Source organism: Gopherus flavomarginatus, chromosome 18 (assembly GCF_025201925.1).
Source record: "Gopherus flavomarginatus isolate rGopFla2 chromosome 18, rGopFla2.mat.asm, whole genome shotgun sequence".
NCBI lineage: Eukaryota > Metazoa > Chordata > Testudines > Testudinidae > Gopherus > Gopherus flavomarginatus.
Window position 1 is genome coordinate 1,440,961 of NC_066634.1, and position 23,478 is coordinate 1,464,438.

The following is a 23,478-nucleotide window of genomic DNA, read 5'->3' on the forward strand; positions in this document are numbered from 1 at the left end:
GTCCCCGCGTGATCGGCCCCCTCGCCTCGCCCCACCCCGGAGGGGTTCCCATGTGAACAGCCCCCGTGCCCTGCCCCAGAGGGGTTTCCATGTGATTGGTCCCCACTCCCCACCCCGGAGGGGTCCCCGTATAAACCACACCCCGCCCCAGAGGGGTCCCCGTATAAACCACACCCCGCCCCAGAGGGGTCCCTGCGTGATCGGCCCCCATGCCCTTCCCCAGAGGGGTCCCCATGTGAACCGTACCCTGCCCTGGAGGGATCTCCATGTGAACAGCATCCGTGCCCCACCCCACAGGGGTCCCCGTGTGAACCGCACCCTGTCCTGGAGGGGTCCCTGCGTGAATGGCCCCTGTGCCCCACCCCAGAGGGGTCCCCGTGTGATCAGCCCCCACGCCCCGCCCTGGAGGGGTCCCCATGTGATTGGCCCTGCGCCCTGCCCTGGAGGGGTCCTCGTACGATCAGCCCCTGCCCCAGTGGGGTCCCTGTGTGATCGGCCCCCGCGCCCCACCCCGGAGGGGTCCCCATGTGATTGGCTCTGCTCCCCACCTCGGAGTGGTCCCCATGTGATCAGCCCCCGGCCCCGCCCCGGAGGGGTCCCTGTGTGATCGGCTCCCACGCCCCGCCCCAGAGGGGTCCCCGTGTGATCGGCCCCCGCGCCCTAACCTAGAGGGATCCTCATGCGATCGGCCCCCGCCCCAGTGGGGTCCCCGTGTGATTGGCCCCTGCACCCCGCCCCGGAGGGGTCCCCGTGTGATCGGCCCCCGCGCCCTGCCCTAGAGGGGTCCTCATGCGATCGGCCCCCCCCCCCAGTGGGGTCCCCGTGTGATTGGCCCCTGCACCCCGCCCCGGAGGGGTCCCCGTGTGATCGGCTCCCACGCCCCGCCCCAGAGGGGTCCCCGAGTGATCGGCCCCTGTGCCCTGCCCTAGAGGGGTCCCCGTGTGATTGGCCCCCACACCCCACCCTGAAGGGTTCCCCATGTGAACAACCCCCATGCCCCGCCCAGGGGGGCTGCTTGTCACAGCGCCAGGGGTCCTGGCATAAAATGTTTGGGAATCCATGGGAGTGGAACATGCTGGAGAAATACCTGCCCCTCTGTCCGTCCCCCCCCACACCCCATCTGTCCATCTGTCCATCTCCCCACGTCGGTTTCTGTCTCTCATCTTTCCTGGGGTTGTTTCCTGGTGGACGCCGTGTCTCATGGCTTCATCCTCCTCCTCATCATCACAACTCCATGCCCCCACTAGAATGGCGGCCATGTCGGAGAGGTAACGCCCTGGATCCCCCCCCACGGGACTAGGGGCCAGAGCCAGATGAGGCTCTGGAGGTGGACAAGATGTGGGGGGTGCAGAGAGGATGTTGGAGGGAATTGTGGGGTGGCTGTGGGGCCTGGTGTGGGGGTCAGCAAGGGGCTGGCATGGGGGTTGGGAGGGGTTGGCAAAGCCGGCATGGGGGTTGGCAAGGCAACTGGCGGGGTAGGTGAGGGGCTGGCGGAGTCAGTGAGGGGGTCAGCGAGGCGACTGCCATGGGGGTCGGTGAGGGGGTCGGTGAGGGGGCTGCCGTGGGGGTCGGCAAGGCAGCTGCCGTGGGGGTCGGCAAGAGGGTCGGCGTGGGGGTCGGCGAGGGGGCTGCCATGGGGGTCAGGGAGGGGGTCGGCGAGGGGGTCGGCGAGGCAGCTGTCTTGGGGGTCGGCGAGGGGGCTGCCGTGGGGGTCGGCGAGGGGGCTGCCGTGGGGGTCGGCGAGGGGGCTGCCCTGGGTGTCGGCGAGGGGGCTGGCGTGGGGGTCAGAGAGGGGGTCGGTGAGGCAGCTGCCGTGGGGGTCGGCGAGGGGGCTGCCGTGGGGGTCAGCGAGGGGGTCGGCGAGGCGGCTGCCGTGGGGGTCGGCGAAGGGGTCGGCGAGGGGGCTGCCGAGGGGGTCGGCGAGGCGGCTGCCGTGGGGGTCGACGAGGGGGTTGGTGAGGGGGCTGCCGTGGGGTCAGCGAGGGGGTCGGCGAGGGGGTCGGCCAGGCGGCTGCCATGGGGCGCCGTGACCCCCCCGCCCTGCCCCACAGAGCTCGGAGGACAGCTCCCGCATCTCCATCACGTTCTTCCGCCTCTTCCGCGTCATGCGGCTGGTGAAGCTGCTCAGCAAAGGCGAGGGGATCCGCACGCTGCTCTGGACCTTCATCAAGTCCTTCCAGGTGGGGCGGGGGGCCCCAGGCAGGGCTGGGGGGGTGTCCCGGGGTCCAGCCCCCCACTGCACAGCCCGCGTGGGGCACCGGGAGCAGGAAGTCCGTCGGGGGGGCCCGGGGCCTGGTGCCCCTGAACCCCCCCCCGAGTCCCAAAGCGCAGACTGCCCGGCCCCAGCCTCAGCCCCGGCCCCGCCGGCTCCCCCTTTGCCTGGGCCAGCAGGGCGCCTGGGCTGCACCAGTACCAGCGGCTGGTCCCGGCAGAGGAGGGGGCCCAGCCCTCAGGTGCCAGGAGATGGGTTGTTGGCCACTCAGGTCACATCTGCCCTCTGGGGGGTCGCTGCACAAGTCACACACACTCGTTCCCCCACCTACGGACTGGAGTAACACGGAGGGGAAACTGAGGCACAGAGTGTTGAGAGGAAACATTAAAACCGTTCCCACTTTGTCACAGGGATGAGAGGTGTACACCCAGGGTTTATGGGGGTACACCGATGGGGGGATGAGAGGCACACCTGGGGGTTATGGGGGTACTCCCAGGGGGCATGAGGGGTACAACCCGGCGTTATGGGGGTTCACCCGGGGGGGATGGCATGTACACCCTGGAGGTTATGGGGGTACACCCATAGGGGGATGGCGTGTACACCCTGGGGGTTATCGGGGTACTCCCAGGGGGAATGAGGGGTACACCCCAGGGGTTATGGGGGTTCATCCATGGGGGTATGGGGTATACACCCAGAGGGTTATGAGGATTCACCCATGGGGGGATGTAGTATACACCCAGGGTGCTATGGGGATAAACCCATTGGGATGGGATATACACCTCAGAGGTTATGGGGGTACAGCCGTGGAGGGATGGGGTACTCCCAGGGGGAATGAGGGGGTACAGGCAGGGCTATGGGGTGTACATCCAGGGATTATGGGGGTACACCTGAGGGAGAGGCCCTCACGCTCCTTTCTGGCTGGATTCCCCCAGAGACCCCCCCTTCCCAGCATGCACTGCGTGGCACCCCTGGGGGCCGCCCAGATCGAGCAATGCATGCTGGGCACTGGGGTTGGCTGGAGCTGGGCATGCTGGGAGCAGCCCTGGTGGAGTCAGTAGGGGCTGAATGGGGGGGCTGTGACCCCACCATATTCTGACCCCCCCGTGTCTCTCCACAGGCCCTGCCCTATGTCGCCCTGCTGATCGCCATGATCTTCTTCATCTACGCCGTCATTGGCATGCAGGTGAGCGGGGGAGGAGCCTTGCACGGCTGTGCATGTGCAACGCACACACTAGTGCACTGGTCCATGTGGGTCTTGCACGCCCCCACAAGAGTGAACTGCTGGGGGTGCCTCTGAGACACACCTGAGTGTGAGTCGAGCACATGTGCAAGGCTGCAGTACACTGCCCTGCATGTGCAACATGCACCAAAGCACGCATGGCACGTTTGTGGAAGGCTAGGGCCGAGCGAGAAACACTGGAGCATACACTGCAGACTTGCGCACACCTCTGAGTCTGCAGCCCACTCGTGAGCATGCGTCACACACTTGTGCATGGCTGATTGTGCGACTTGCACCAGAGGGTACCTTTGGCACGCGCACATCGTGCTGTGTCTGTCTCAGGTGCTGTGTCTGCCAGTGCATGCTGGAGTGTGCTTCGCACACCTAGTTCTGGGCCACAATCGTATCTATCACGATCAGACCCATAGAAACCCCAGTTGTGCAACACACACCCCTGTGCAGCCCATGAGTGTGCAACACATGCACACGCATGTGCCTCCACTGTGCTTAGGGCTCCAGTTGTGCATCGTACACGTGTCTCTGCCTGGCACAGAGGGGCAGGGAGCTCAGGAGAGCCAACCTGCGGTTCAATGGGGAGCAGGAAGGGTGGGGGTGGCGGGGCGCTGGGGGGGCAATGGGCCCCCTTTGGGGTGTCCCCGCCCCCGGTGACGTCCTGGGGTGTTTCAGATCTTCGGCAAAGTGGCGCTGCAGGACGGGACGCAGATCAACCGCAACAACAACTTCCAGACCTTTCCCCAGGCCGTGCTGCTGCTCTTCAGGTAGCACGCGGCCCCTGGGGCCCCCACTCCCTCTGGGGCCCCCGACGCCCCCACTCCCCCCGGGGTCCCTGACTCCCCCACTCCCCCGGGGCTCTGCTACCTCCCCCGCTCCCCTGGGGTCCCTGACTCCCCCACTCCCCCGGGGCTCTGCTACCTCCCCCGCTCCCCTGGGGTCCCTGACTCCCCCACTCCCCCGGGGCTCTGCCACCTCCCCCACTCCTCCCTGGGGCCCCCGCTGCCCCCACTCCCCCTGGGGCTCTGCTACCTCCCCCACTCCCCTGGGGGCCCCTGATGCCCCAACTTCCCCCTAGGGCGCTGTCATGGTATAATCCCCCACTCTGAACCTTAGCGTCCAAAAGATGGGTACCAGCATGAATTCCTCTAATCTCAATTACCAGCTTAGTACTTGTAGCGCTGCCACCAACCAGGAATTCCAGTGCCTGGTACACTCTGGTGCCCCCAAAACCTTGCCCGGGGACCCCCAAGACCCAGACCCTCTGGATCTTAACACAAGGAAAGTAAACCCTTTCCCTCACCATTGCCTCTCCCAGACTTCCCCTCCCTGGGTTACCCTGGAAGGTCACTGTGATTCAAACTCCTTGAATCTCAAAACAGAGAGGAAAATCCACCTTCCCCCTCCTTCTCTCTCCCCCTCCCAGACTCTCCCTGAGAGAGACAGTAATCCTAACACAGAGAGAAATTAACCTTTCTCTCCCCCTTCCCTCCTTTCTCCCCACCAATTCCCTGGTGGATCCAGACCCCATCCCCTGGGGTCTCACCAGAATAAAAAAACAATCAGGTTCTTAAACAAGAAAAGCTTTTAATTAAAGAAAGAAAAACCAGTAAAAATTATCTTTGTAAATTGAAGATGGAATATGTTACAGGGTCTTTCAGCTATAGACACTGGGAATACCCTCCCAGCCTAAGGATACAAGTACAAAGTAAAATCCTTCCAGCCAAATACACGTTTGCGAATAAAGAAAACAACCATAAGCCTCACTTGCCTTATCACCTAGTACTCACTATTCTGAGCACATAAGAGCCTGTATCGGAGAGATTGGAGAGAAACCTGGTTGCACGTCTGGTCCCTCTCAGAACCCAGAGAGAACAACCACCAAACACTAACAGCGCACACAAAAACACAAACTAACAGCACACACACGAACTTCCCTCCCTCAAGATTTGAAAGTCTCCTGTCCCCTGATTGCTCCTCTGCTCAGGTGACAGCCAGGCTCGCTGAGCTTGTTAACCCTTTACAGGCAAAGGAGACCTGACGTACACCTGTTCTATTAACCCTTAACTATCTGTTTTATGAGAGCCCTGACGCCTGTACTCCCCTTGGGGCTCTGCCTGCTTCCCAACTCCCCCGGGGGCCCCCAACACCCCCACTCCTCTGAGGCCTCTGCCATCTCCCCAACTCCCCCGGGGGTCCCTGACACCCCAACTCCCCCCGAGGGCCTCAACATCCCCACTCCTTCTGGGGCTCTGCCATCTCCCCAACTCCCCCCTGGGACTCTGCTGTGCCAGCTTCCACCTCGGGAGCCCCGGACACACCAACTTCCCCCCCTGGGGGCTCTGACACCCCAAATCCCCCTTGGGGATCTGCCATGCCCTGAACTCCCCCCCTCCCCTGGTGAGCCCTGATGCCCCAACTCCCCCTGGGGGCCCCTGAGGCCCCAACTCCCCCCAGGACTCTGCCGTCTCCCCAACTTCCCCCTGAGGTCCCCAATGTCCCAACTCCACCCCGGAGCTCCACCATCTCCCCAACTCTCCCCCGATGCCCCAACTCTCCACCTTCGGGCAGGGCTGGGGGCGCCGTGGGGCTGGGGGATGCTGTGGGGCTGGGCGGACTGGGTGCTGGGAGTGCCGTGGGCTGGGCCAGGTGCTGGGAGTGCCATGGGGCTGGGTGGGGCTGGGGAGCACCGTGGGGCTGGGTGGGCCGGCTGCCATGGGGCTTGGCAGGATGCTGGAGGGTGCCATGGGGCAGGGTGGGGCCAGGTGCCCTGGGGCTGGGCGGGATGCTAGAGGGTCCCATGAGGCTGGGTGGGCCTGCTGCCATGGGGCTGGGCGGGATGCTAGAGGGTCCCTTGGGGCTGTGCAGGATGCTGGAGGGTCCCATGGGGCTGAGTGGGGCCGGCTGCCATGGGGCTGGGCGGGATGCTGGAGGGTCCCATGGGGCTGGGCGGGATGCTGGAGGGTCCCATGGGGCTGAGTGGGCCTGCTGCCATGGGGCTGGGCGGGATGCTGGAGGGTCCCATGGGGCTGAGTGGGCCTGCTGCCATGGGGCTGGGCGGGATGCTGGAGGGTCCCATGGGGCTGAGTGGGGCTGGCTGCCATGGGGCTGAGCGGGATGCTGGAGGGTCCCATGGGGCTGGGCGGGATGCTGGAGGGTCCTATGGGGCTGGGTGGGCCTGCTGCCATGGGGCTGGGCGGGATGCTGGAGGGTCCCATGGGGCTGAGTGGGGCCGGCTGCCATGGGGCTGGGCAGGATGCTGGAGGGTCCCATGGGGCTGAGTGGGGCCGGCTGCCATGGGGCTGGGCAGGATGCTGGAGGATCCTATGGGGTTGGGCAGGATGCTGGAGGGTCTCATGGGGCTGGGCGGGCCGGCTGCCATGGGGCTGGCCAGGATACTGGAGGGTCCCATGGGGCTGGGCGGGATGCTGGAGGGTCCCATGGGGCTGGATGGGGCCAGCTGCCATGGGGCTGGGCGGGATGCTGGAGGGTCCCATGGGGCTGAGTGGGGCCGGCTGCCATTGGGCTGGGCGGGATGCTGGAGGGTCCCATGGGGCTGAGTGGGCCTGCTGCCATGGGGCTGGGCGGGATGCTGGAGGGTCCCATGGGGCTGAGTGGGCCTGCTGCCATGGGGCTGGGCGGGATGCTGGAGGGTCCCATGGGGCTGAGTGGGGCTGGCTGCCATGGGGCTGAGCGGGATGCTGGAGGGTCCCATGGGGCTGGGCGGGATGCTGGAGGGTCCTATGGGGCTGGGTGGGCCTGCTGCCATGGGGCTGGGCGGGATGCTGGAGGGTCCCATGGGGCTGAGTGGGGCCGGCTGCCATGGGGCTGGGCAGGATGCTGGAGGGTCCCATGGGGCTGAGTGGGGCCGGCTGCCATGGGGCTGGGCAGGATGCTGGAGGATCCTATGGGGTTGGGCAGGATGCTGGAGGGTCTCATGGGGCTGGGCGGGCCGGCTGCCATGGGGCTGGCCAGGATACTGGAGGGTCCCATGGGGCTGGGCGGGATGCTGGAGGGTCCCATGGGGCTGGATGGGGCCAGCTGCCATGGGGCTGGGCGGGATGCTGGAGGGTCCCATGGGGCTGAGTGGGGCCGGCTGCCATTGGGCTGGGCGGGGTGCTGGAGGGTCCCATGGGGCTGAGTGGGGCCGGCTGCCATTGGGCTGGGCGGGGTGCTGGAGGGTCCCATGGGGCTGAGTGGGGCCGGCTGCCATGGGGCTGGGCGGGATGCTGGAGGGTCCCATGGGACTGAGTGGGGCCGGCTGCCATGGGGCTGGGCGGGATGCTGGAGGGTGCCATGGGACTGAGTGGGGCCGGCTGCCATGGGGCTGGGCGGGATGCTGGAGGGTGCTATGGGGCTGGATGGGGCCAGCTGCCATGGGGCTGGGCGGGATGCTGGAGGGTGCCATGGGGCAGGGGGCACCGTGGGGCTGGACAGGGCCCCGCTGACCCCCCTGCCCCCCAGGTGCGCCACGGGGGAGGCCTGGCAGGAGATCATGCTGGCCAGCCTGCCCGGGAAGCGCTGCCACCCCGAGTCGGACGTGGGGCCCGGCGAGGAATTCACCTGCGGGAGCCACTTCGCCATCGTCTACTTCATCAGCTTCTTCATGCTCTGCGCCTTCCTGGTGAGCTCCCCGCGCCCCCGCCAGAGCCCCCTGTGTCCCCGTGGGGCCCCCCATCCACCGGAGCCCCCTGTGGGGCCATCCCCCAGAGCGCCCTGTGTCCCCATGGGGCCCCCCATCCGCCGGAGCCCCCTGTGGGGCCATCCCCCAGAGCGCCCTGTGTCCCCGTGGGGCCCCCCATCCGCCGGAGCCCCCTGTGGGGCCATCCCCCAGAGCTCCCTGTGTCCCCGTGGGGCCCCCCCATCCGCCGGACCCCCTGTGTCCCCATGGGGCCCCCCCTCCACCGGAGCCCCCTGTGTCCCACGTGCGACCCCCATCCCCCAGAGCCCCCTGTGGGGCCATCCCCCAGAGCCCCCTGTGTCCTCCGTGGGAGCCCCCCCATCCCCCAGAGCTCCCTGTGAGAGCCCTCGTCCACCAGAGCCCCCTGTGTCCCCCATGGGGCCCCCCGTCCGCCGGAGCCCCCTGTGTCGCCGTGGGGCCCCCCATCCGCCAGAGCCCCCTGTGGGGCCATCCCCCAGAGCCCCGTGTCCCCCGTGGGGCCCCCCATCCACCGGAGCCCCCTGTAGGGCCATCCCCCAGAGCCCCCTGTGTCCCCCATGGGCCCCCCCATCCCCCAGAGCCCCCTGTGTCCCCCGTGGGACCCCCCATCCCCCGGAGCCCCCTGTGGGACCCCCCCATCCGCTGGAGCCCCCTGTGTCCCCAAGGGGCCCCCCGCCATTCACTAGAGCCCCCTGTGTCCCCATGGGGCCCCCCATCTGCCGGAGCCCCTTGTGTCCCCATGGGGCCCCCACCATCTGCCAGAGCCCCCTGTGTCCCCATGCCCCCCCATCCACCGGAGCCCCCTGTGTCCCCATGGGGCCTCTGCCATCTGCCAGAGCCCCCTGTGTCCCCATGCCCTCCCATCCACCGGAGCCCCCTGTGGGGCCATCTCCCAGAGCCCTCTGTGTCCCCCGGGGTTCCCCCATGCATCGGAGCCTTCTGTGTCCCCTGTGGGGCCCCCTGCCATCCACCAGAGTCCCCTGTGTCCCCTGTGGGACCCCCCCATCCGCCGGAGCCCCGTGTCCCCCGTGGGGTCCCCCATGCGCCGGAGCCCCCTGTGCCCCCCGCCATCCACTGGAGCCCCCTGTACCCCCCATGGGACCCCCTGCTGTCCTCCAGAGCCCCTTGTGTCCCCCATGTGGCCCTCTGTACCCCCCGTGGGGCCCTCTGCCATTCACTGGAGCCCCCTGTACCCCCATGGGACCGCGTGCCATCCGCCAGAGGCCCCAGGGCCCCCCATGTTCCATGGGCACCAGCCCCGCCCCCCCAGGCCCCTGGTCGCCAAGCTCTGCTACGCCCCTTTCCTGGGGGTCATTTGCCCCCTTAACTCTCCGATCTGCCATAACCCCCCAGTGCTCCCCATGCTGCATGGACATGAGATGTCCTCCCCTTGGGGACCCTGCCCCCCCTCCTTTCAGTGCTTGACCTCTGACTCTCCCCCAGATAATTAACCTCTTTGTGGCCGTGATCATGGACAATTTCGACTACCTGACCCGGGACTGGTCCATCCTGGGCCCTCACCACCTGGATGAGTTCAAACGCATCTGGTCTGAGTACGACCCCACTGCCAAGTAAGGGCTCCACCCCCAGACCCCCCAAACCCTCAATGGCTCCCCCAGACCCCCCGAACCCCCAAACCCTCAATGGCTCCCCCAGACCCCCTGTGACGATGTGGTTCCGGATGGACCCAGCTGAGGTGCCAATTCAGGACCAATTGCTGAAACAGGGCAGTCACAGCCCCAGGCTGGGGTCTTTCCACCTCTAAGGCAAACCAAACCAGCCCGACAAAAATGACTTCGGTTTTACCCCACTGGCTAACCACAAGTCACACAAGCAATTTCCTTAGACACTCCAGTCTCCCAGTATCACCACCAGTGCCACCCGTTCTGGGGATGAATGGTTATGAAAACCAACACCCCAGTAAAAGAAAAAGGTTCTCTCGATCCCAAAGGACCAAGCCCCAGACCCAGGTCAATATACACATCAGATCTTACCCACAAATCACGCTGTTGCCAATCCTTTAGAATCTAAAATCGAAAGGTTTATTCATAAAGGGAAAAAGGTAGAGATGAGAGCTGGAATTGGTTAAATGGAATCAATTCCATACAGCGATGGCAAAGTTCTTAGTTCAGGCTTGTAGCAGGGATGGAGTAAACTGCAGGTTCAAATCAAGTCTCTGGAGAACATGCCCCGCTGGGACGGGTCGTTCAGTCCTTTGTTCAGAGCTTCAGCTTGTAGCAAAGTCCCTCCAGAGGTAGGAAGCAGGATTGAAGACCAGATGGAGATGAGGCATCAGCCTTATACAGGCTCTTCCAGGTGTAAGAACACTTCTTTGTTCTTACTGTGGAAAATTACAGCAACATGGAGTCTGGAGTCACATGGGCCAGTCCCTGCACACCCTGCTGAGTCACAAGGCGGATCTGCCTCCTCTCAATGGGTCAGTTGTGTAGCTGATGGTCCTTAATGGCCCATCAAGCAGGCTAGGCAGAGCTAACACCAACTTGTCTGGGGTGTCACCCAATAACACAGCACAAGTTTGAAATACAGACAGTATAGAGCCAATACTTATAACTTCAACTACACAATGATACAGACATACAGACAGCATCATCCTAACCAGCAACCCAGAACCTGGTCCTAGACACCTGATATGACCCCCTTTACATAGGATTTGGTGCCACTACAGGACCTTGGTTGCAAACCATGTTCTATATGGTCCCAGTTTATACCAATAACATCACACACCCCCAACCCCGTCGGACCCCCCAAATTCTCAATAGCTCCCCCAGACCCCCCAAACCCTCAGTGGCTCCCCCAGACCCCCCAAACCCCATCAGACCCCCCAAACCCTCAATGGCTCCCCCAAAGCCCCAATTACCCTGGACCTTCCAAACCCCCATGGACCCCCCCCACCTTCCAATTCCCTTGGGCCCCCAAACCTCCTGGCACCCCCCCAAGCCCCCAATTCCCCAGGCCCCCCAACCCCACAATGACATCTCCAGCCCCCCCCACAACCTCCCAGGTCCCCCTCACCCCCATGTGTGTGCCGGAGCAGGGAGCGGGGGGTTTGACCCGGGAAGTTTGGGGGGGGTACATTGGGGAGGGGAAGAAAGCTCCCTGAGCTGTAACCTGAGGGGGGAGAGACGTGACACCTTCTACGGGGGAGACTGAACAAAGGGAAGAGGGGCAGGGGGAGGGTTTTGTTTTCAGTCTTGGGCTGGGGGGTGCAATGCAGGGAACCCCAAGCTGGGGTCTGAGCTCCCTGACCCCCCCAAAGGACTCGATTGAGGGATCCTGGCTGTACCCACCCGCTCTGCTGTAGCCTGTCCCTAGTGCCCAATGACCCTGCTGTGTTACTGGCTGGCTGGGTCCCGGGGATCCCAGGAAGTGGGGTGCAGGGCCCTGACTCTCTCACTCCGTGACTCACTGCTTGTGCAGTTGTGCCCCCCCTTGGCCCGTACAGTCCGTGGGGGTTCCCCCCTTCAGTGTGACAGGCCCTTGTGGGGGTCCACTCTCTCTCAGGGTCCCCTCCACCTCCTGGAGCCTCAGCACACTTGTCTCTGCCGTGTGCCCCCTCAGGGAGTCCCATCTCCCCGCTGCCAGAGGGGATAACGCCCCCCCATCTCCCTGCTCCCAGAGGGAGTAACGCCCCCCCATCTCCCCGCTGCCAGATGGGATAACGCCCCCCCATCTCCCCACTCCCAGAGGGGATAATGCCCCCCCCACTCCCAGAGGGAGTAATGCCCCCCCATGTCCCCACTCCCAAAGGGGATAATGCCCCCCCTCCCCACTCCCAGAGGGGATAACGCCCCCCCATCTCCCCACTCCCAGAGGGGATAACACCCCCCTCCCCACTCCCAGAGGGAGTAATGACCCCCATGTCCCCACTCCCAGAGGGGATGACGCCCGCGCTCCCCACTCCCAGAGAGAGTAATGCCACCCCATGTTCCCACTCCCAAAGGGGATAATGCTCCCCCTCTCCCCACTCCCAGAGGGAGTAACACCCCCCCATCTCCCTGTTGCCAGAGGGAGTAATGCCCCCCCATCTCCCTGCTGCCAGACGGGATAATGCCCCGCCATCTCCCCGTTCCCAGAGGGGATAAGGCCACCTCCATCTCCCCGCTCCCAGAAGGGATAACGCCCCCCCATCTCCCTGCTGCCAGACGGGATAATGCCCCCCATCTCCCCGCTCCCAGAGGGGATAACGCCCCCCCATCTCCCTGCTGCCAGGCGGGATAATGCCCCCCCATCTCCCCGCTCCCAGAGGGGATAACGCCACCCATCTCCCCGCTCCCAGAGGGAGTCATGCCCCCCCTGCTCCCAGAGGGGATAACGCCCCCTCCATCTCCCTGCTTCCAGAGGGGATAATGCCCCCCATCTCCCCGCTCCCAGAGGGAGTCATGCCCCCCACATCTGCCCGCTCCCAGAGGGGATAACCCCCGCCCCATCTCTAGCCCAGCATAACACAGGAGGGTTTATCCAGTGTCAGGAAACTCTCCGGCATCTGCCCTGGCCTCCTGCAGCCCAGCACATACAAGTCTCCCTGCATCCAGGGGGGCTCTGCCTGCTCCCTCCCCCAGTCCTGAGCCCCCCATTCCCAGCCGGGCATCTGCTACCCCTGGCCCCAGAAGATCCTCCCCTGGCCTTTGTCCTCCGTTCCAGGGCCCCTCTCTCCTCCTGCTTTTGTTCCCTCTGGCTGGAACTAGCTGACGGCCAAGCTGGGGTCCAGGTCACCAGTTGTTGGGGTTCCCTGTCTCCAGGCCGTGGTCTGGGGGTCCTGGCTGCTAGGCGAGGTCACACCTGGTCCCCTGCAACAACAAACCCTCTCCCACCACCTTGTTAAACACACAGCACACACGGAAACTGAGGCACACACACTATTCATGTAAACCACCACAAAAATCCCCAACTTTGTCACCTCTCCAATCCCCTGGGCCCCCAAAGCCCTGATTCCCCCATGCCCCCAATTCCCTCAGGACCCCCAATTCCCTTGGGACCCCCCCCAGCCCCCAAAACTGGCGATTCCCCCAGGACCTGCACACCCCTAATTTCCCTGGGACCCCCTGTGATGTGTGGTCCATGGGGGGAACCCCCTTCAGTGCAACAGCCCTTCTCGGGGGTCCAGCCCCTCCACCTCCTGGAGCCGCACCTCTCTGAGCCTCAGCATGTCTGTCTCTGTCGTGGGCCCCTCAGGGAGTCCCCTCGCTCTGGCCCCCAGGGCCTCCCCCCCCCAGGGGATAATCCCGCCTGTGAGGAACTGGGATGGTTCTTACTGGGGGCTGTGAATGCTGAGGTGGGGGGGTTGGCCTGGGAGGACGATCTGCACCGGGGGATGGGAGACTGGCTGGAGGGAGAGTCACTGAGCAGGTAACAGGTGAACCCAGGAAGGGGGGAGGCCAGGGGACCCCTCTGCCCGGGAAGCTGAACAAAGGCTGGGTGTCACGGAGTCCCCGGGCGATGCTCTGGAACTGCTCCCCACCAAGCCAGGCAGGACTCTGGGAGCCTCCTCTCCCTCGGAGCAGACTTGTTCAGGGCAAGAAGCTCCCACGGCTTCACCTCCTGGGTCCCTCCTTGGAGCATTCAGCATTCTCTGCCCCTCCGTGCGCTTTGCACAGCGAGCCCCTCCCCCCCCCAGCGGGGTCCTGGGGGGGGGCAGAGGGTCCTGCACCCCCACTTTGCAGTCAGACGTGACTCTCAGCCAGCCAGTAACACAGAAGGTTTATTAGACGACAGGAACAGGGTCTAACACAACTTGTAGGTACAGCGAACCGGACCCCTCGGCCGGGTCCATTCTGGGGGGCAGTGAGCCAGACCCCCACTTCTGCCCTCACTCCTCGTCCCCAGCCAGCTCCAGACTGACCCCCCCAGCCCCTCCTCTCTGCTCAGCCCCTTCCCTGGGCTAGGGGGTCTCCTGACCCCTTTGTCTCCAACACCTTCAGTTGGCACCTTTGCAGAGGAGGGGCCCAGGCCATCAGTTGCCAGGAGACAGAGTGCCAGGCATTTAGGGGCACTGGCCCTTTGCTCTGCCAGATATTAAGAACTGCCATGGGGACACTGAGGCACCAACACAGTATTCAGAGAAAACATTAAGAACCTTCCCAGTTCGTCACACTGGGGAGGGGAGATGCTGGGGAGCGAGGGGGTTTCAGGAGCTGGCTGGGGAATGGAGGGAAGCCCAGATGGGGCTCTGACCTCCCAAGGGGGCTGTGATGCTCCCGGGACCCCAAGCTGGGCCCAGTTGGGGGGGATCCTGTCGTCTGTGCCTGTCTGGGACTGTGTTCCTGTCGTCTGAATAAACCTCCTGCTTCCCTGGCTGGCTGAGAGTCCTGGGGAATGGCAGGGAGCCGGGGGTGCAGGGCCCCGACTCCCCCACACTCCGTGACACCCCCCCCCATTCACTAGCCCGGAGCGACTCTCCGCCAGCGTAACACAGGAGGGTTTATCCAGAGTCTGACCCCAGCACAGGAAACTCCCCGGCCTGTCCTCCCTTAGCCCAGCACATCCCAGTCCCCCTGCATCCAGGGGGGCTCTGCCTGCTCCCCCTCTCCAGCCCCGAGCCCCCCCACCCCCAGCGGGGCATCTGCTACCCCCAGCCCCAACCCGCCTCTGTCCATTGGCTTCTCTCCAGGTAACCGGGGTGGCCTGGGCACCCTCTCCCCTCCTCTGTCCTCTGGCTGATCAGGTCCCCGGGACCCTCTCCCCGCAGCCCATTGTCCCCCAGTGGCCAGAACTGGCTGCAACTCCTGAGCTGGGTCTCCGGGTCACCAGGTCACTGGTCGCTGGGGTCTCCATCCTCCAGGCCATCGGCCGGGGTCCCAACTTCCCTCCCCCTCGTTAAACCAGCAACCTCCAGGGACACTGAGTCCCATCCCCTGAGCCTGCAACCCCCTGGAACATACAGAAAAACCAAGAAATGCCCCTCCACTTCGTCACACCCCCCCACACACCTCCAATTCCCCGGGACCCCCCAAACCCCCAATTCCCCCAGACCCACCACATCCCCATTTCCCCAGAGACCCCCACACCTCCAATTCCCCTGGGACCCCAAATGCCACAGACCCCCCTCACCCCCAATTCCCCACAACCCCCAGCCCCCCTACCTCCAGTTGCCCTGGGACCCCCAAGCCCCCAATTCCTGCAGACCCACCACACTCCCAATTCCCCAGAGACCCCCACAAGCCCCAGCCCCCTCACACCTCCAATTCCCCTGGGACCCCCCAAGCCCTTAATTCCCCCAGGCCCCCCCACACTCCAAATTCCCCTGCAAACCCCCAATTCCCCTGGGACCCAGAGCCCCCCTCCCTATCATAACCACAGCTCTACCCTCCCTTGCCATTTCCCCATCCGCCACCAGTGGCAGCAGACCCCCGTGGTGCACAGCTCCCCCCACTCCATTTCTCTCCCCAGGGGCCGCATTAAACACTTGGACGTGGTGACCTTGCTACGCCGGATCCAGCCACCCCTGGGCTTCGGGAAGCTCTGCCCCCACCGCGTGGCCTGTAAGGTCCGGACTCCTGGGTTCTCCCCGGCTCTGGGAGGGGAGTGGGGCTGGTGGTTAGAGCAGGGGGGCTGGGAGCCCGGACTCCTGGATTCTCTCCCCAGCTCTGGGAGGGCAGTGGTGTCTAGTGGTTAGAGCAGTGGGGCTGGGAGCCCGGACTCCTGGATTCTCTCTCCAGCTCTGGGAGGGCAGTTGGGTCTAGTGGTTAGAGCAGGGGGGGCTGGGAGCTAGGACTCCTGGGTTCTCTCCCTGGCACTGGGAGGGGAGTGGGGGCTGGTGGTTAGAGCAGGGGGGTAGGAACCAGGACTCCTGGGTTCTCTCCCTGGCGCTGGAAGGGGAGTGGGGGTTAGTGGTTAGAGTCGTGGGGGGTTGGCTGGGAGTTCGGACACCTGGGTTCTATCCTTCCTCTCTCTGCAGAGGCTGGTGGCCATGAACATGCCTCTCAACGCAGACGGCACCGTCACCTTTAACGCCACTCTCTTCGCCCTGGTCCGCACCTCACTAAAGATCAAGACCGAAGGTGAACCCCAGGGGTGTGGGGCAGGGGTACTGTTGGGGCTGTGGGGGTCTGGCATCTCTAGGCCCAGCCTGGCTCGGGCAGGAGGGGATCGAGCGAGCGCTATGGGGTGATTCCTAGACCCTGGTGTCTCTGGGTCCGTACACAGCCGGAGTCGATGGGGCCTGGACATGCTGGGGGCAAAGGATTAACTGGAGCTGGGGGAGGAACTGGGATCCCCCCAGCCCCCTGGGAAAAATCAGCTTTTCAGAGAGCCATTGAGACGGAAAACGCTGCATCATGAGAGTTGTAGTTCAGCTGCCTACCTTCTCCCATTCTCCTCCAGAGCCTGGGAGGTGTGGATGGACTACATCTCCCATGATACACCACAGCCTCCTTATTGGTGAGTTCGTGCAGGGCATCATGGGAGTTGTAGTTCAGGGGCTTTCTGGGACTTATTCTGGTGCCTCACATTGCTGGGTCTCTCTGAGTCAGGGTTCCCGGATGGACTACATCTCCCATGATGCATCACAGTCCACCTTTCTCAAATGTGGCCACTGTGGCCCCGTGCAGCCACCAGGGGCTTTTCTTGTGGCCACAGCCTCCTGGGTGGTGATGTGAGGGGCAAAGCAGAGATCCCTCCCATGGGTCCCCCCACCTTCCCAGGGGTGGTGGGGCTCAGGCTTCGGGCTCCAGCCCTGGGCTCAGCCCCCCCATCACCCAAACTCCCGCATCGCCCTGGGCCCTCCCCACCTCGGGCTTCATTTGTCCTCTGGCTGTCTGCTGGGAAAAGTGATATTAACAAACATACAAATCTCACCTTGCACAGGAGCAAGTCTTAAGCACCTTATTTGGGTTTCTATCATGTGTGGGGCCAGTAATGGACAGAGACAACTGTATGTTATTGTTATTATCGAGTCTGCAAAAAAACCCAACACAAATAACCTGCAGCGCTGTGGACGTGCGGACGTGCACGTTGATCTGGTTTCCTACAGTTACAGAAGTGTTTTAGTATGTCAGAGCAGCCACTGGCAGGTGTCGTCCACCAAAAAATGTGTCGTGAGAGTCACTGCAAGGCATCCTGGGAGTGCTAGTTTGGTGCCTCTCACTCCCTGTTATCTATGAGTTGGGCTCCCAGCCGGACTACTTCTCCCAGGAGGCACCATGGTGTAGCCTCTGGGAGAGTCACTGCAAGGCATCATGGGAATGGTAGTCCAGGGCCATTGTGGGACTTGTAGTTCTTTTTTGCCTCATTCCAATCCCTCCACCCCATTTTCCTGACCCAGCTACAACTTCCATGATGCCTCACACTCTCTCCTCTTAGCTAGGGGAGACAGTTCCGCCACAGGCCAAAGTGCATCATGGGAGTCCCGCCTAGGAGGCCAGCCCCACAGGGGGCCGTGGGCCTCTGACCTGTAGCTCACGGTGCCGGGCCTCCCATGTCACCCCCACCAGGGAACTTGGACCAAGCCAACAAAGAGCTCCGGGCCGTCATCAAGAAGATCTGGAAGAGAACAAAACCCAAACTCCTGGATGAGGTGATACCTCCACCAGAAGGTGAGAAACACCCACCATGACCACCACCAGATACAGCTGGGGAGAGAACCCAGGTGTCCAGGCTCCCTGCCCGCCTGTCTAACCACCAGCCCCCTCTCCCTTCCCAGGGCAGGGAGAGAACCCAGGAGTCCTGGCTCCCTGCCCGCCTCTCTAACCACCAGCCCCCTCTCCGTTCCCAGGGCAGGGAGAGAACCCAGGAGTCCTGGCTCCCAGCCCCCCTGCTCTAACCACCAGCCCCCACTCCCCTCCCAGGGCAGGGAGAGAACCCAGGAGTCCTGGCTCCCTGCCCGCCTCTCTAACCACCAGCCCCCACTCCCTTCCCAGGGCAGGGAGAGAACCCAGGCGTCCTGGCTCCCTGCCCCCCCTGCTCTAACCCACCAGCCCCCACTCCCCTCCCAGAGCCGGGAGGGAACCCAGGCGTCCTGGCTCCCAACCCCCCCTGCTCTGACCCCCCTCCCAGAGCCGGGGAGAACCCAGGCGTCCTGACCCCCCTCTCTCGCTCTGCAGAGGAGGAGGTCACAGTGGGGAAGTTTTACGCCACATTCCTGATCCAGGATTATTTCCGGAAGTTCCGGAAGCGGAAGGAAAAGGGGCTTCTGGGGCCGGATGCCTCCCCCAGCAACTCCACTGCCCTGCAGGTGAGACCCCCTCTCCCGGGGACACCAGGCTAGTGGGGGGTGGGGGGAGGGGACACTGGGCCGGTGGGGGGGACACCGGGCCAGCTGGGGGTGGGGGGAGGGGACACTGGGCCGGTGGGGGGGACACCGGGCCAGCTGGGGGTGGGGGAGGGGACACCGGGCTGGCGGGGGGGGGGGGACGACACTGGGCCGGTGGGGGGAGGGGACACTGGGCCGGTGGGGGGGACATCGGGCTAGCTGGGGGTGGGGGGAGGAGACACCAGGCTGGTGGGGGGTGAGGGGAGGGGACACTGGGCCGGGGGGGGGACACCGGGCCAGCTGCGGGTGGGGAGAGGGGACACTGGGCCAGCTGGGGGTGGCGGGAGGGGACACCAGGCTGGCGGGGGGGACGACACTGGGCTGGTGGGGGAGGGGACACTGGGCCTGTGGGGGGGACACCGGGCTAGCTGGGGGGGAGGGGACACCGGGCTGGCGGGGGGGGACGACACTGGGCCGGTGGGGGGGACACCGGGCCAGCTGGGGGTGGGGGGAGGGGACACCGGGCTGGCGGGGGGGACGACACTGGGCCGGTGGGGGGAGGGGACACTGGGCCGGTGGGGGGGACACAGGGCCAGCTGGGGGTGGGGCGAGGAGACACCTGGCCGGCTGGGTGTGGGTGCCCCACGGTTCAGGTCTCCCCCCAGGCCGGGCTGCAGACCCTTCAGGACCTGGGTCCCGAGATGCGCCAGGCGCTGTCCTGCGACCTGGAGGAGGGGGAGGAGGCGGCCGGGGACACCCTGTGTGAGGAGGAGCAGCTGACGTGCCAGGTGAGACCCCCCCGACCCCTCCCCAGCACCCGTCACCCCCCAGCACCCGCTTTCCCTCCCGCCACGGCTCCCGGTACCACCCCCTGCCTCCTCACCAGCACCCCCGTCACCCCCCAGCACCCGCTTTCCCCTCCCGCCATGGCTCCCAGTACCACCCCCTGCCCTCTCCCCAGCACCCCCGTCACCCCCCAGCACCTGCTTTCCCCTCCCGCCACGGCTCCCAATACCACCTCCTGCCCCCTCCCCAGCACCCCCGTCACCCCCCAGCACCCGCTTTCCCCTCCCGCCACGGCTCCCAATACCACCTCCTGCCCCCTCCCCAGCACCCCCGTCACCCCCCAGCACCCGCTTTCCCCTCCCACCACGGCTCCCAATACCACTCCCGTCTGCCCCCCTCCCCAGCACCCCCTTCACCCCCCAGCACCCGCTTTCCCCTCCCACCACGGCTCCTGATACCACCCCCGTCTGCCCCCCTTCCCAGCACCCACGTCACCCCCCAGCACCCGCTTTCCCCTCCCACCACGGCTCCCAATACCACTCCCGTCTGCCCCCCTCCCCAGCACCCCCGTCACCCCCCAGCACCCGCTTTCCCCTCCCACCACGGCTCCCAATACCACTCCCGTCTGCCCCCCTCCCCAGCACCCACGTCACCCCCCAGCACCCGCTTTCCCCTCCCGCCACGGCTCCCAATACCACCCCCTCTGCCCCCCCCAGGTGTCCCCCAAGTGCTCCTTTCCCGTGCCTGAGTGCCCCACTCCCAGTTAACCCCTCCCTTCATGTTACCACAGACCCCAGAGGGACTGCTTGGCAACGCCCCCGATCACCGCCCCACGCCGCCCGTCTCCGCCCCGGCCGAGGGGGGTGGGGAGCCCCTGGCCAATGAGCTGCTGGACCCCCGGCGCCCCTCTTGCTCCAGTCTGGCCAGGACCCCCAGCAGCCCCCCCAGCTACGAGGAGAATGAGAGGGGGCAGGAGGAGCTGCCTGAGCTACCCCACATCCCCAACAGGCATTGCAGGAACACGTACCGGACACCGGGGTTCTTACCAGGGCTCTGGGAGGGGAGGGGGGTCGGGGGGCTCCCGGGTTCTCTCCCCAGCTCTGGGAGGGGAGTGGGGCCTGGTGGTTAGAGCAGGGGGGGCTGGGAGCCAGGACTCCTGGGTTCTCTCCCTGGCTCTGGGAGGGGAGTGGGGCCTGGTGGTTAGAGCAGGGGGCTGGGAGCCAGGACTCCTGGGTTCTCTCCCGGCTCTGGGAGGGGAGTGGGGGCTGGTGGGTTAGAGCAGGGGGGCTGGGAGCCAGGACTCCTGGGTTCTCTCCCCAACTCTGGGAGGGGAGTGGGGGCTGGTGGGTGAGAGCAGGGGGGCTGGGAGCCAGGACACCTGGGTTCTCTCCCTGGCTCTGGGAGGGGAGTGGGGGCTGGTGGTTAGAGCAGGGGGGCTGGGAGCCAGGACTCCTGGGTTCTCTCCCGGCTCTGGGAGGGGAGTTGGGGCTGGTGGTTAGAGCATGGGGGCTGGGAGCCCGGACTCCTGGGTTCTCCCCCGGCTCTGGGAGGGGAGTGAGGGCTGGTGGGTTAGAGTGTGGGGGCTCGGAGCCAGGACTCCTGGGTTCCCAGTGTCTGTGTGTCTGTCCAGGCGGAGCTCTAACGGGAGCTGTATCCCCCGGACGGTGCATGAGGAGTCCGCCCCAGCCGAGGAGACGGCGGGGCAGCAAGGCTACAATAGCCGGGAGGACGACTCGGAGAGCCTGGCATCTCAGGACAGGTGGGGAGCTGAGATGCAGCCACCTCGGGTGGGGCGGCTGGGGAAACGCCTCATGGGGAGAGCTCCTGCACAGTGGGATTGAGCTTGGACGCCTGGGTTCCCACCCTGACTCTTGAGGGTTGGAGCTGGAGTGGGGCTTGGGTTTACCCCACCTCCCAACAACTGGGGAGCACCTCCCACATTGCCCCACGGGGGAGCTGGGCTGACAGGCGTTTTCCGTCTCTCTCTCCTGCTGCATCCTTCTGTCCGTCTGACACTTTTGTCTTCCCTTCCTTCATTTTTTGACCCCATGGGGTTCGGCCCCAGATGCCGGGGTTCCCCCTTCCTTCCTTCCTTTGTTTCTTTCATTCCTTCTCCGGCACAGGCAGCCGTATCCGGGGGACGCCCGGCTCTACTGGCGCCGCTGGGATGATGGTGGCTATGGGGGGTCCCTGCCGCTGCCCCATCGCCGCCTCTCCAACACCCACCCGGACGGGGGGCCAGGGGGGCGCCTGGCCAAGCGCCGACGCCTCCTGCCCCCCACACCCGCAGGTAGGGGGCTGGAGGTCCAGGGCTAGCAAAGAGGAGGGCAAGGGGGAGGTGAGGGGCCACAGGGTGGGGCTAGGGGGTGGCTGGGGAGGGACAAACAGCTGGAAGTGGTGCTGGGGGCGGGGCAAGGGACAAAGATCGGGTGGTGGGCGGGGCTAGGGGAGGGGCTGGGAGGTGCATGTGATAGGTTGCAAGGAGCAGGGTTATGGTGGTGGGCGGGGCTGGGGAGGGCCTGGAAGGTGCAAGAGCCAGGGCTAGAGTGGTGGGCGGAGCTTGGAGAAGGGCTGGAAGGTGCAAGTGCTGGGGTGCACAAGGCGGAGCTAGGGTGGTGGGCGGGGCTAGGGGAGGGGCTGGAAGGTGCATGTGTCGGTTGCAAGGGGCGGGGCTAGGGTTGTGGGCGGGGCTAGGGGAGGGGCTGGAAGGTGCAAGTGGTGGGTTGCAAGGGGCAGGGCTAGGGTTGTGGGTGGGGCTAGGGGAAGGGCCGGAAGGAACATTGAGGCAGGGCAAGGGGCGGGGCTAGGGTGGTGGGCGGGGCTAGGGGAGGGGCTGGAAGGTGCAAGCGGTGGGTTGAAGGGGGCGGGACTATGGGTGGTGGGCGGGGCTGGAAGGAACATTGAGGCAGGGCAAGGGGTGGGGCTAGGGTGGTGGGCGGGGCTAGGGGAGGGGCTGGAAGGTGCAAGTGGTGGGTTGCAAGGGGCGGGGCTAGGGTTGTGGGCAGGGCTAGGGGTGGGGTGGAAGGAACATTGAGGCAGGGCAAGGGGCGGGGCTAGGGTGGGCAGGGGAGGGGAGATTTGAGGGTGGGGTGGGGTGGGGCTGGGGGACAAGGCAGAGGGGGAGGGACAGGGGGTGGGGCTTGATGGGAAGGGGTGGGGCTTGGGCTGAGGCCATGTGAGCGCTGGGGAGTTACGCCCCCCTCCCCCCCGTTGGCGCCCCCAGGCCGGAAGTCGCCCTTCCTCATGCAGTGTTTGCAGCGGCAGGGCAGCTGTGAGGACATGCCCATCCCGGGCACCTACCACCAGAACGCCCCAGCCCGGCGCCACCACCCGCAGGTATCGAGGGGACAGGCTGTGCACGACCTGCAACTGGGGCCGCCTCTCGCACGGCCATTCGCACGAGGCGGCACGCCCGGGGTCTCTGACGGGACGATCTGTGGAAGGCGTGCGGGGTGGCTCGCTCATTCACGGTGCCCAGCTGGGCAGTGGCTGGGGCCCAGGCCCAGCTCTAGGCACTGGCAAAGCAAGCACGTGCTTGGGGCTGCATAATTCCATGGGGTGGCACTCCGGGCAGTTGTGCTCTGCCACTCGGAGCTTGGGGTGGCAAAAAATGCTGGCCCTGGCCCTGCTGGGGACAGGCACCTAGCACCCGCTGGGGGGTGGGCGCCTCCTTTGGTGCCACGGGGCGTCTCCCAGCCTGTGTCCATAACAGTCAGAGGGCAGACACTCTGCACGTGGAGCTGAGCCACAGGACTGTGTGTGTGCAATGGTGCGACGCGGTGTGTGCGCATGTGATGGTGCCACAGGGGGCATGTTCGTGCGATGGTGCAACAAGGTATCTGTGCATGTGATGGTGCAGCGTGGGGTGTGTGCATGCCGTAGTGCAGTGGGGGGCTATGTGCGTGCAATGGTGCAATGGGGGCATGTTTGTGCAATGGTGCGATGGGGTGTGTGCATGTGATGGTGTGACGGGGCATGTTCGTGTGATGGTGCAACAAGGTATGTGTGCATGCGATGGTGCAGCATGGGGTATGTGCATTGCAGAAGTGTAATGGGGGCTGTGTGCGTGCAATGGTGCAATACGGACTTGTGCATGTGATGGTGCAATAGAGGGCATGTGCATGCGATGGGACGTGATGGTGCGACGGGGGCGTGTGCATGCGGTAGTGCAATGGGGGGCTGTGTGCGTGCAATGGTGCAATACGGACTTGTGCATGTGATGGTGCAATAGAGGGCATGTGCATGCGATGGGACGTGATGGTGCGACGGGGGCGTGTTTGTGCGATGGTGTGATGGCGGCGTGTGCATGCGGTAGTGCAATGGGGGGCTGTGTGTGTGCGATGGTGCGACAGGGCATGTGATGGTGCGATGGGGGGCTGAGT

General features: G+C 65.1%; 1 protein-coding gene across 1 annotated transcript in view; it reads left to right on the forward strand.

Annotated features, from left to right (window-relative positions):
- Positions 1 to 23,478, forward strand: part of CACNA1F (calcium voltage-gated channel subunit alpha1 F) — a 79,690-nt gene that overhangs the window by 54,280 nt on the left and 1,932 nt on the right. The window contains exons 30-44 of the mRNA XM_050928147.1: positions 1,248 to 1,268; positions 2,052 to 2,180; positions 3,330 to 3,395; positions 4,119 to 4,210; positions 7,908 to 8,067; positions 9,547 to 9,674; positions 15,511 to 15,607; positions 16,019 to 16,121; positions 17,553 to 17,654; positions 18,162 to 18,292; positions 18,976 to 19,098; positions 19,887 to 20,119; positions 20,727 to 20,855; positions 21,220 to 21,386; positions 22,320 to 22,432. Of these exons, the coding sequence (XP_050784104.1) occupies positions 1,248 to 1,268; positions 2,052 to 2,180; positions 3,330 to 3,395; positions 4,119 to 4,210; positions 7,908 to 8,067; positions 9,547 to 9,674; positions 15,511 to 15,607; positions 16,019 to 16,121; positions 17,553 to 17,654; positions 18,162 to 18,292; positions 18,976 to 19,098; positions 19,887 to 20,119; positions 20,727 to 20,855; positions 21,220 to 21,386; positions 22,320 to 22,432 (1,794 nt within the window). The remainder of the gene's footprint in view (positions 1 to 1,247; positions 1,269 to 2,051; positions 2,181 to 3,329; positions 3,396 to 4,118; positions 4,211 to 7,907; positions 8,068 to 9,546; positions 9,675 to 15,510; positions 15,608 to 16,018; positions 16,122 to 17,552; positions 17,655 to 18,161; positions 18,293 to 18,975; positions 19,099 to 19,886; positions 20,120 to 20,726; positions 20,856 to 21,219; positions 21,387 to 22,319; positions 22,433 to 23,478) is intronic.